Below are 13,230 nucleotides of genomic sequence, written 5' to 3' on the forward strand. Positions count from 1 at the left end.
TTTGGGCTCTGCGCTCCCGGGGAGGCTCAGGGAGGGCGCTGCTAGAGTCAAACGGACCACGCGTAATCCTACCAACCCCGCCACCACCTGGAAAAGGGTATCCGGCGAAGCAGCCGCGAGACGCAAAATGGGGCGCGGCCGTGGGCGGAGTGGGGCGTGGCCTCGTGGGGATGGGGCGAGGCCGCGGGCGGCGCGAAGGAAAGGCCGGGGCGGGGACACAGTGGTTGGTTTAGCGCGAGGGAGGGTGTCAGGCCCTACCTCCACCCCCCGCTGGGAGCAAGCAGAGGTGACCTCGGCCTAGCGCTCCTGCTCCGGGCGGGGCCGGCGGCGGCGCCTCCAGGCCGTGGGCGCCAGTGGCCTCCTAGCGCCGGAAGGGCCGGGCCTGCGCGCTCCAGGGACTTGCGGGCCGACGGCGCGGGCGCGGGCCCGGCGGGAGGGGCTACGGCTGATCTGTTTTTCGTTTCCTTTTCCACCCTTTCTCAGTGTCATCCTGAACACCGGAAGGTGCAGCGGCAGGGCTACGGACAGACCCACCCACTCTGCCCCTCTGTTGTGTGCCCACGAGGACGCCCATTCCTCTCTGGACTCCACCCATTAAAGCGGTTTCAGGGTACGCATATATGGCCATCTGTCCCCAGAGTGAAAAGTCGGTGTTTAACCGTTTAGAAATTGGTACTTTTGGAGAAGGAGAAACACTCCCATGGGGCAGAGAAGTTTCCTGAGGAAGAGCCATAGGGAACTCACGGGTCCTCACTGGAGAAGCACCTCTTTACAGGTCCTCGGAGCACGCAGGCCCGGTCCTTCTGGCGCTAGGAGGCCGCCGGCATGGAGTTTGACAGGCCCCGGACCCCTGATCTACCCCTTCCAGAGTTCGGGATGCCCGTCTGGGAATAGCTTAGGGGCCGTGTGGATTTCATCCACGTTAACAGCTTTGCGTCCTGATTTTTGTCTCCCATCCAGCTCTTCGGCTCTAATGCAGAGCTTTTCAGGGTTGGCTGGAAGCCACAGCCCAGCCTCCTGATGCAGTCTGAATCCAGCCGGTGTGAAGAGGAAACTCCTTCCCTCTTGTGGGGTTTGGATCCTGTGTTTCTAGCCTTCGCAAAACTCTACATCAGGGATATCCTGGACTTGAAGGAGTCCCACCAGGTGCCAGGTATGTGGCTGGTCGGCCTGGTGGCTGCTCTGTGCTGCATCTGCACCCCACCCTCCCTTCCCCAAAGCTACAGAAATCTGGGGCTTAGGGGCTTAGCAGAGCCTTTCCAGCTGCAGGCTTTGAAATTGACATAACCTGGATCCTCAAACAAGTTCATTTCTGTGCAAGTTAAAAACAGTCTCTTTTTTATTTTTATTTTTTAAATAGATGCTTGGGGGAGTAACTTTGTACTGAAGAATGTTTTTTACCTGGGTTTGAGGTCTTTCATATTTAAAAATACTCAGTTTTTCTCTGGGCCTGCTTGTGGTGGAAAGCTCAGGCCTTGCTCCCTTTCCTAACTTCACCACTTACCTGGCCTGGGCATGTGACTCACCTGTAAAATTTAGGTGTCTTCTTTGTAAAATGAGGATTAACCATGCCTGATTTTCTTGTGGGGTTTGGTTTTATTTATTTATTTATTTATTTTTTATTTTTTATATTTTTTTTTGCGGTACGCGGGCCTCTCACTGTTGTGGCCTCTCCCGTTGTGGAGCACAGGCTCCAGACGCACAGGCTCAGTGGCCATGGCTCACGGGCCCAGCCGCTCCGCAGCATGTGGGATCTTCCCGGACCGGGGCACGAACCCGTGTCCCCTGCATCGGCGGGCGGACTCTCAACCACTGCGCCACTAGGGAAGCCCTGGTTTTATTTTGAATAGATGAGAATCAAAATAAAATAAACTCCCTGAGAGGGAGGACATTATGTGCCTTGTTCATCTATGTAATCCCAGCACTTAAACAGTGCCTGGCCTCTGGTGGGCTCTCAAGTAGTAGTAATTGGAGCAACAAAGCATTATAAATGTAAAGTTAAAGAAATTATTTTTTTAAATTAGAGTGGTGGTCACTAAAAATAGGATCTTCATACCCCCAAATATAGCAAATATAGTTTAGGGTAAATTTAAATAATTTACATAGTTGTGGATGTATCTTCACATGTTTACTGTGCTATATGAGAAGTTTGGTTAAACTGTCTTTGCTATTTTGAATGAATAGAAAGCTATGAGTCAGAAGTAGTTAAGAATCTCAAGCATGCAATTTTAATGAGACCACGTTTTGTGTGTTTCCCGTTCTATGTACGGATATGTTTGGATGACCTTATACTAAAGTCTTTTGTGCAGATTTTTCACCACACCTTCATTTTCTAAGCATTGTTGGAAATGATCTGGTTTTTTCCTTGGAAGGCAGCCATCCTCCCCCACTGTTGTCTGTTTTCCAGAACAGTCTGGTAGTCTTTATAGCTCATCTCCTCAGGAAGAAATTATTTCATACCAAATGCCAGGCTTGCGTAAAGATCTTCTGTAGGTACTCAAGGAAGTATCAGGGATGCTATAGAAGCTTAACTCTTCCTGTGGGTGAAGAACTGTATAATGTAGTAACAACAAACCAAGGAAAACTTCTCCCAGTGATCTTTGTTATGTCACTGGTGGTAATGTTTCAGATGTAGTTTTTAAAATGAAACTGTTGTCAAACCCAAGTTTGTGTGCCTGACACACAGAGTCCAAACAAACCAAAACGTTGAAGTTTGGAGCAGAGAGAGGTTTATTGCAAGGGCCAAGCAAGGAGAACAGGCAGCTCAGGCTCAAAAAACCCAAACTCCCTCATGGTTTTCAGGGAAGAGTTTATGTATGTATGTATGTATGTATGTATGTATTTATGGCTGCATTGGGTCTTCATTGCTGTGCGTGGGCTTTCTCTAGTTGCGGGGAGCGGGAGCTACTCTTCATTGCGTTGCACAGGCTCCTCGTTGTGGTGGCTCCTCTTGTTGCGGAGCATGGGCTCTAGGCGCATGGGCTTCAGTAGTTGTGGCATGTGGGCTCAGTAGTTGTGGCATGTGGGCTCAGTAGTTGTGGCACACAAGCTTAGTTGCTCCCCGGCATGTGGGATCTTCCTGGACCAGGGCTCGAACCCGTGTCCCCTGCATGGGCAGGCGGATTCTTAACCACTGCGCCACCAGGGAAGTCCCCTCAGGGAAGAGTTTTTAAAAGCAACATTTGGGGTGAGGGCTACAGGGTTTATGACTTTCTTCTGATTGGTTGGTGGTGAGGTAACAGGGTGGTATTCCAGGAATCTCAATCATCAACCTTCTGGTTCTGACCAGTCTGGGGTCTCAGCTTGTAGTTACCATCCTCCACCTGGGTGAGGGTCTTAGTTTCTGCAGAACAACTCAAAGATGTATATCAGATTATTAGGTATATCCCTTGAGGGGGAACTAGGACTCTGTTTTATTGCTGCACTATTGTTTCTTGACTGCTTTTTCTTTGTTTCTGCATTCCCTCACTCCCCTAATTAGTAACTACTTGAATCTGCCCTTTGGAACTCAGGGAAGGTCTAGGATCCTGAAGCCTTTTTCCTACAAAAAAGAAACGAGGGACACGGAAATGCTTTTGTATCCAGGAGGGCCCTGCTTGGTTTCAAAACCTCATGGTTGAAGAAGACATTAACCATAATTTCATAGAGTGATCTTCTTTAGACTATACTCTAGGGTTCTGAGGGCTGGGAAATGCTACTAGTCTAGGTTTTATTTTTGTATTGTTTTGTTGTTGTGTTTGGTTTGGTTGTCATAAAAAAAACCTTTTATTTTGACTGCATAAAACTTAGAAATGTTTAAACAGCAAAGAGTATCTTACACACACAAAAAGAAACAAATGTGTAATGAAGAATTTGGCTGGCCTGTGTTCGAGGTTCCTGGAAGATCTTTGGATTTCTGGAATGATAGGAGTGTTTTTGTTATTCATGGTGGACCCCTTGAACCACATCTGAGTTTATGCTGATGAGGTGCCTCATGCTGGGCCGCTAGGTAGTTTCAGGGTGGGGGCCTTTCAGGCCCGAAAAACCAACCATGTGCGTAGAGGGCTGGTTTTGAGCCAGGTGACATCAACCCTACCCCGCAGGAGGGGAGGGGGACTGGAGATTGAGTTGTCAAGTGGGCAGTGATTCAGTCAATCTTGCCTATGTAATGAAACCCTAATTAAAACTCTGGACATTGAGGCTTAGATGAGCTTTCCTGGTTGGTAATCATACTTGATGTGTGAGGGTGATGTGTCCTGAGGACATGGCAGCTTTATGCTTAGACTCTCCTAGACCTTGTCCTATGCATCTCTTCATTTGGCTAGTCCTGGTTTGTCCCCTTCATTATAAAACTGTAATCTTAAGTAGAGCACCTTCCTGAGTCCTGTGTGTCATTCTATTAAAGTATCAAACCTGAGGTTGTTGTGGAGGGTGTTGGTAGCCAGTTGCTCAGAAGTGTGCATGGCCTGAGGACCCTCAAACTTGGGGCTGATGCTTGAAGTGAGAGTCTCTTGAGGGAGACAGTATCCTTAACCTGTGAAATTCAACCTTACTCTGGCTAGTTAGCGTCTGAATTGCCTTGCAAAGTGGTTGTAGAATGTCACCTCCCCGAAATTAACCTGTGAATTTAGAGTTAAACTAATAGAATATCGTGAAGTTTGACTGTGGTGGTTTGGTTTGGGATGTGTCCCCTGTGTCCCCTGCATTGGCAGGCGGATTCTTAACGACCTCGCCACCAGGAAAGTCCCAAAAGTACTTTTAAAAAAGAGAAAAAAGGCAGATGTCTTGCTGTGGATGTAGCTGTCACTGCTGTGAAAGCTGAATCAAAGCTACCTGTGACCCTGGGTCCCTGAGCCCTTCCAGAGTGACCCTCCTCCTTTCTGGGGACCTGATGATCCAGGGGATGGATCCCCTGATATGGTTGGAGCTCTGTGGGCTGCATGTAGACCAAAGGCAGCAGGAGTGAAAGGACCACTTGGGAAAGGCTGCAAATTAAACTCAGCATTAGCCAGTATCTGTTGTTATTTTCTTTTCTTAGCTCATCAAGCTTTCTCTCAGTCGATAGAGCTGCCATCCAGCTTTCTCAAGTTCTTTTCTCATAGAGGAGATTCTAGTGTTAATAGAAGGAAGTGGTTCTCTCCATTGCTTTTTCCATGTCCTCCTTTTTTATTTTTACTTTTTGGCCACACTGTGCAGCATGTGGGATCTCAGTTCCCTGAAACCTGCACCCCCTGCATTGGAAGCGTGGAGTCTTAATCAGTGGACCACCAGGGAAGTCCCATCCATGTCCTCCTTCTTCCTGTTCAGGTTGTGCTTCTGACGTGTATAGTTCAAGTTTCTATACACTGGGGCAACTTTCTTCTCTATTTCCAAGCAGTTTATATCCTTCTCAATCAATTTTCTCTTTGTGATTTTATTCAAACCATCTGTTATTTTCTGCTAATTTGTCCTCCATTGTTCTTTTTCTGTTGCTTTTATGATGTTTTTCCTTGTTTTTTCGCATCTTTGAGTGACTCTCTCTTTGAAGACGAGCATTGTCAGTCTATGAGATGAAAGTTTAGGGGCTTCTTTGGTGGTGCAGTGGTTAAGAATCTGCCTGCCAATGCAAGGGACACAGGTTCGAGCCCTGGTCCGGGAGGATCCCACATGCCACGGAGCAACTAAGCCCATGTGCCACAACTACTGAGCCTGCGCTCTGGAGCCCGTGAGCCACAACTGCTGAGCCCACGTGCCACAACTACTGAAGCCTGTGTGCCTAGAGCCCATGCTCTGCAGCAAGGGAAACCACCGCAATGGGAAGCCCGCGCACCGCAACGAGGGGTGGCTCCCGCTCGCCGCAGCTAGAGAAAGCCCGCAGGCAGCAGTGAAGACCCAACACAGCCAAAAATAAATAAATAAATAATAAAATAAATTTTAAAAAAGAAAGTTTAGGGAGCTCCCTTTTCTGTATTTTTTCAAGAAAGTCTACTGTGCCCTCCAGTGGAGACCTGTTCAGGTTTTTTCAAGTGTTGCCCAGTGCAGAGTTGGTAATATTGGAGGACTGGCATCTACCACAGGTGACTTGACGACTTTGTTGGCTTGTGTCATCAGTCCAGTCTTCTCTGTATACTTGCCTTTTCTGTATACTTCAGCCCAGGCAGAACACCTTTTGGCTGGCTCTTTTCCCCTTCTTAAAGCGTGTCGGCTCTTCATTATAAAAACCACCATAGCGGCACATACCAGGGTGTCCCAGGAAGACCCAAAGAATCCTAGGGCTTGTCTCAAGCTTTCAACATCACCAGCAGAGCACCCCACAGTGGCTTCTGGACCAGCTGGAAAGACTCTTCAGGGGCAGGCAGCAGGCCCTCCATGGGTCCACAGGGCCTCCCACTGCTGGTGTCCTGGGAGCCACACCAGCCACGCAGAGCCCTGGGGGGGTGTACCGTCTCTGATGGCACCAGGCGCACACTGTCTCTAATGCCCGGCAACCAGGACAGACCATCAGTTAGGCTGGGGGAGACAGAGGCCAGTCAGGTCTAGGAAAGAGCTCTCTCTAACTTGGCTCTGCTCAGCGCACAGATAGAAAGTCCAGCGCATTTGGGGAAGCAGAAAGGGCTGACTGCAGCCAGAGACCAGTGTGGAGCTCAGGCCACCCTCATCCCCCCGCCTCAGCCCTACAGCAAAGCTGGACCAAAGCAGGGCCATACCATAGCCTGTCTCTGCACACAAGCGTGTCAGGGCATGATGGTGGGGCACACTTCATTCAGCAGAGGATGCCATGCCCCTGACCCTGAGGTAGGCTCATTCTCCCCATTTAAACTTCCCTTCTGCTGCAGTAAGCCCAAGTCTGCCAGCAAAGGTCCTATGGGGGTCACCCTCCTCTGAAGGTGCCCTCTCTCCTTTGTGTCTGATCAGTGCAGGCAGGCAGGGCTGGAGGACTGAGGGTCTCCCCACAGGTCATCACTGGGTTTCAATGGTAAGAACTCAGGAGAAGTCAATCAGAACCGTCCTGCTCTTAAGATTTCATGGATCTTCTGTGGAACCAGTTTGACCCTATTCAGTCCAAGTGTTCCTGGAGGGAAGCGACTCTGCTCTGGAGATGACACAGGGACCCAGGCTCCTTCCCTTATGTGGCCCTGCCGTTTCAGCTCTTGGCCCCCAAGGTTGCCCTCTGCACGGTCTCCAGTCCACTAAGTCATCTTTAGAAGTATGCCTCTGCTAGGGGGAGGGCCCTTCTTTCGGCTGAATTTGACATCTTCAAACCACATCTCACTCCCCTGGAATCTCTGGCTAACTGAGGATCAGAAGCTCCTTGTCCATCCCCTGGGGATGCGGCCATGGGCGATTGGTCCCCAGCCCCTTTGTCCACATGGGAAACAAGAGAACCATCAGTGGAGGCCATTCTGGGGGTCCTGAAGGGCTTCAGGGTTCAGGCTGCGGGGTCCCCTCCCCCCATGGATGTGGAGAAGACAGACTGACCAGACTTGGCGAGGACCAGAGAGGGTGAGGGTGGCCAAATACCTGAAGTGATGACTGATTCTTTGTTTGCAATTCATGTATTTATTTGAAAAGGAAGTCGCCATTTAAAAGTTTATAGCCTCTTTCTGAAAGTAAAGAATTCTTTCATCGTAGGGAGGAAAAAAAAAAGCCTGGAGAGGATTTTAGTCCAGACTCTTTAGCTGCAGGTGACAGGAACACAATGCAAGTAGCTTAAGCCCAAACAGGCAGTTCAGGTAAGGATGTTGGGGGCCCCACGGGAGCCGGGACAGCGCTGGGGTCTCGGGTGGGAATTGAGGGCTCACCACTGCCAGGAGACCCTCTGTTCCATCTCCGTCACGGAGTCCAAAAAAGGCCTCTGGGAGTCGGTGGGTAGGGTTCTTCCTCTCACGCTTCTCCTCTGGCGGGAACCTGCCTGCTGGCCTGTTGCCTAGGCTTTGAAAATAGAATTTTAAAAAGAGAGGTTTTTGAGTCGTAATCTGCTGGCCCCAAAGGGTAGTGTTTTGTAACCTAATTATCTTCTCTTTTTCTTAAAAAAAAAAAAAAAAGTGCTACTGCTAATTCGTAGAAATGATGACTGGTTTCCTAGAAAAGCCTTTTCTCTTGGTTTCCTCTCTCTTTCCTTTTCCAGTCCCTCAAAACGTAGTACTGTGTTGTGTCTCATAATACTGCGGCTGTTTTTAGGCCCCTTATGAGAGTTCTACAGGCAGGTGCATTTCATTTTCACAAGTGGAAAGAAGATTAACCAAATCTAGTTGGACAATATTGGTTTTCTCTTTTCTGTGCTAGTACAAGCTTCTTTAAAGCCACACTTTCTACTTATAACCCTTGAGGAAAAGACATCTGAATTTCTTGGGGTTTGGCATTTGTCAAGAGCTGATTCTTAAGTCTGAAATTTTAGCAAGCAGCATGCCACTGATTTTTGACACAGTTAACATTTACTGAAGCAGAAAATGTCATCATAAATTATATGGACTTTGCCTTTTTTTCCCTTTAATTTCAGGTGTATTTTTTTACAATGGGCATCCAATAAAACAGGTAGATATCTTGGGAACTGTAATTGGAGTGAGAGAAAGAGATGCTTTCTACATTTGTGGAGGTAAGAACAATTATGTCTGACACTGAGTTTATGTGGAAGGACCCCACTTAGCTGGACACTGAATTTGAAGCAACCCCAGCCTTTCAGAGCAGCTGGGGCCTCTCATAACCCCCATGTGCTTGTCCTCTATTGGGAACCATTTGCAGCCACCAACGTGGACTAAGTGTAAAATGAGGCAACGGGTGGGAATGATACTGATGAATATTGTCAGGTGACAGCTGCTGGGGAGCTAGGAGGCAGAAGAATTAAACTACAGTCTAGGGTCACTGGTTGATCAGGGACAGATACCTGATACCTAGAGCATAGCTATAAATAGCAAAGGATGGTAATATATGTTTATATTGATACCTTTAAAATAAAAGGCCAGATTAACATTAAAGTAGACTCTTTAAGAAGACAGGGAGATATGAAAAATAATTTATAAGATTTATATCCAGAACAGTTAAAAAAAAAAAAAAGCTTTTTAGTACCCAAAGGGGTAAATATCCATTATCAGAAAATTTCCCTTCCCTTATGATGATAGAAACTAAGTAAAGGGTTTCTGTAGTTTGGACACCAGTGAACTATTAGAATATGATTTTAGTGTCATGGGTCTTGACTTTTTTTTTGCATTGAGTTTAATGTAATCATTTTAATATATTGCCTAAGATTCTCTGTAGTTAAGAGGCCAAGCTGGATATTCTGTGGGAAACTTAACTTTGAATTCCAACCTTTGCTATAATTAACATTGTCACTTTTTGTTTTATTCACTTGGATTTGTATTCTTTTTCTACTTGGGGAAAAACAGAAGGCAGTTGAACTAGGTGACCAAGAACATTTCATTGGCAGTCTGTGCATGATTGATAATTTACAGATACAGTTTCTTCAACATATATTCATTTTCCTGGGGATGATTGTCTTGTGCTTATACAATAACGTGTGAGAGATGAGATTTCTCATGCCCTCTGCTTTTTCCCAGCTTATATTTTTTTAAAACTCTGAAATAGATTATCTTGTCATGCATCCCCATACTGGATCTCTTCTCTGCTTTATTTTACCAAAGATACTGGTTCTCTTTTTCTCCAGGCAGTTCAACAGTTCCTACAGCATACCCAGCTGCTGGCAAGTACATTATCTGTGGTACATTATAGTACTTCCTCTCCAAGTACCAGTGATGAAATGATAGTATCTGTCAGTTTACAGAGCACGTATGCATGCATAATTTCATGTTATTCTCCTCCCAATCTTTTGAAATGGGAAAAGACAGATATTATTTCCATTTTATAGATGAGAAAACTAAGGCTCAGTTACTTGCTCAAGGTTCCACTGATGGGTCCAGTCTCTTTACTGACTCCAGTGTGCTGTGTAGTCTCCATATAACTCAAATTCTAAAAGAAAAAGAGATTTTTCTATCAGTGTTAATCAGGGGGCAGGGAGGGATGAATAGGTGGAGCACAGAGGAATTTTAGGGTATTGAAACTATTCTGTATGATTCTCTAATGGTTGATGTGTGTCATTATACGTTTGACCAAACCCACAGGATATACAACACCAAGCGTGAACCCTAATGTAAACTATGGACTTTGAGTGATAATGATGTGTCAATGTAGATTCATCAATTGAAACCAATGTACCACTCTGGTGGGGATGTTGGTAATGCGGAAGCTGTATGTGTGAGGGGGCAGGGGATAATGGGAAACCTCGGTATCTTCTCCTCACTTTTGCTGTGAACCTAAAACTGCTCTAAAAATAAAGCCTATTAAAAATTTTTTTAAAAAAAGAAAAAGAGATTTTTCTCTGTCCCATGCTCCTCCTCCCACCCCCCCAAAAATCAGCTGCATCTGGTTTTTAATTTTCTGATTTTTAGATCAGAATGAGGCTATTTGAGGACATCAGTCCTGTCTGTAGAACCAGGCCAGATATAATGCCTCTGACCTGAAGGCATTTCATTTAACCCCTTTTCCCATCATAAAGAGATGAAGGCAATATGGCTGACTCTTCCCCAGTAAACATTTCTCTTAGACTGGATGTCGTGAGAGCATGGCACATCTGTGGTTTGTGGGGAAATGAAAAGTGTCTGAAGGCTGAAGTAATTGAGAGTATAAACACTTGGGACTTTAATTCCTGTGAGGCCTGTTCAAGGGAGAGCTGCACATACCCTGATGTTCTCAGGCCCAGCTTGGCTCTCGGGCCACCTGCCAGGTGGCTACTCCTGCTGTCCCAGGTCCTGTTCCTCCTGACTCACTGCAGGCCTATACGCTGGGGTTACTTCCTGCTCACCCTGATTCGTCCCATGGCTGAAACAAAAGGCCGGCAGCCCAGGCCATGCTGCCTAGCTAGGGAGGACACTGCCCAGCCTGGCAAGGACACTCCCCTTCCAGGGCCTTCCAGTAGCCAGGCCTCGGGATGCCAGGGCAGTGTCTGCTGGGAGAGGTTACCAACCAGGAAGTCAGAGAGTTTGGTGGCAGTGCCCTGAGCACACAGAGCACTTGGCAGCAACTCAAGCTCAGACCTAGAATCCTGGGAGACTACAGTCAAGACCAGAATGGCCTCACGTTTTCTAGAACAAATGCTCATGTGCTAATATTTTTTGACTTAGAATTATAAGGCAAAATTTTAAAGTGACCAGAGAAGTAGTGTGTCTAGAAGTGTCATACATTATTTTTTAACTCAAAATCTCCTTATTGATTTTTTTTTGCTTCTTAAAATGATACTCACTATGAAATAAAATTTAAAGCTAGAGAAAATTTTAATGAAGTACATAAAGCTCATGTGAAATGCTGTAAATCAGATAAAAACAATATCAGTGTTTAGGTGAACATCCTTCCTGGTTTTTCTAACATGTTCCTAATATGAAGAAATATAGATATGCCTTATTTCTTTCTGTTTTTAATGTTTCTGGAATTAGGCTTACAGTCAATGTATACATTGAATATGGAGTTCCTTCTACATACTCCAAAAGAAACTGCTGTTAGCATTTTCATGTCTTAAGATCATTTCTGTCAAAACACACTATTTAATGTTTTACATCAATTAGATTATATATGATATATATGGCTATATATATATAATTTCTGTTTTGCAATGAGATTAATAGCAATGACCGTGGATCTTCATTATAACTTTGTATTCTCATATGCCTTGCCATTGTAATTTATTTAACCACTTATATATTTATAAACATTTAGGTTATTTCCAACTTCCAGTACTATAAACAATATTATAATGAACAGCCTTATACAAAATATATATATCTGTGCATTTGTTCCATTTTTCTCTTTAGGATAAATTACTGGAAGTAAATACTAAGTCAAAGGATATATACATTTCAAAATTTGATACACATTTCCAAACTTAGTCTTTAGAAATTTGGTATGAATTTACACTCCTGCTAACAGCATATGAGGGTATCAGTATTTTTAATATTTGTCATTCTAGTAGTTGAGAAGTTATTTAAATTTGCTTTCTTTTTTCTGGTAACTAGTGATTTAGCATACTGACATATGTCTGCTGGTCATTTTTGTACCTTCCATGAATGGCGTATTCTTTTTCTTTGCCACTTTCTCTCTTATAGTTTTGGTCTTTTCCTTATTAATTTATATGAGTTCTTTATATATTAAGATATTAACTCCATTATTTGGAAAATTGCTATACAGTGTTAGTTTTTAGTTGGTCAAATATATCAGACTTTTAGAATGAGTTGTGATTTTCAGGTTTGTTTAAAGAAGTCTCCCCCCACCAACTGTAAGCCCAGGATTGAAAGTATTCACCCATTTTTTTTCTCATCTTCTTAAGTTTACCTATATTGTATTTAATAAAATAAAATCCATCTAGAATTTATTTCAGTATAAGAAGTATTCTTCTCAGCTTCTGCTTTAAACACAGACTTAAACAAGCAATAAAGGAATTTTGCCATATGTTTCTTCTAAATTACATGTGTTTTTACAACAGTCTAGCTGATGATTTTTTAAAAATCATTAAGCCCACTTAACCCATGTTGATCAACCCCTGTTCTGAGATTGTCAAAAATTAGGCCAAGAGAAACACCTCTCATTCCTTGATCCTATCATCCTTGAAACGTCTGCAAATTTTTCTGCAGTTATAAATCCAAGTACAATGGAAATTCTTTTTTTTTTTTTGCACTGTGGCTAAAATAAGCCAGACCAGTACTGCTTGTGTGACCAAAGTATAATTATTTTTTATTATGAAAATAAAACTTTGCCCTTCTGTGATATGCTTAGCTTTCCTTACATCCCCTGCAGTGGTAAGGACTGGGCAGAAGCTCTTTCAAAGAGAAGCCCAAGCCAAAAGACTTGGGATGCTTTGTCTTGGTAAGTCAGCAAGCTAGCGAGAGAGGCACATGGTGACAGATGGCTGTGCTCTGAGTGCCTCTAACCACAGATCAGGCAGCGGTCTCTGGTTGCAGGTTGGAGTGCAAGGCTGATTTTACATGTTAGCAGATATTGAGATCTTTGCACTTAACTTCCTGAGGACACCATTTTTAGGAGAGGTTAATACCCTTGAGATGGGGTAAGAGAAACGCTGACTACATTCTGCTGGGCTTATGTATTACACTGACATTGCAGACAAGCAATTCCCACTGGAGTGTGGTGAGAGATTATTTCTAAGGGTGGAAGAAAAGTTTGCTCAGGGATTTGCCCAACCAGGCTATTGAAAATGTCATCTTTCAGTTCGGC

General features: G+C 44.8%; 1 protein-coding gene across 5 annotated transcripts in view; it reads left to right on the forward strand.

The window, feature by feature from the left end:
• The first annotated feature begins 231 nt into the window (after window positions 1-231).
• STN1 (STN1 subunit of CST complex) overlaps window positions 232-13,230 on the forward strand; it is a 40,723-nt gene continuing 27,724 nt past the window's right edge. For 2 of the 5 annotated variants that reach the window (XR_009533020.1, XM_060104606.1), the window contains exons 1-3: window positions 233-610; window positions 961-1,153; window positions 8,459-8,554. Coding sequence is in view for 4 of the 5 variants with exons in the window: in XM_060104606.1 (XP_059960589.1) it covers window positions 1,021-1,153; window positions 8,459-8,554 (229 nt within the window). In the remaining variant the exon portion in view is untranslated. Of the gene's footprint in view, window positions 611-960; window positions 1,154-8,458; window positions 8,555-13,230 lie in introns of all 5 variants that reach the window. The other 3 variants (XM_060104329.1, XM_060104407.1, XM_060104486.1) reach the window with 2 other exon arrangements.

This window comes from Mesoplodon densirostris, chromosome 1 (genome assembly GCF_025265405.1).
Source record: "Mesoplodon densirostris isolate mMesDen1 chromosome 1, mMesDen1 primary haplotype, whole genome shotgun sequence".
Lineage (NCBI taxonomy): Eukaryota > Metazoa > Chordata > Mammalia > Artiodactyla > Ziphiidae > Mesoplodon > Mesoplodon densirostris.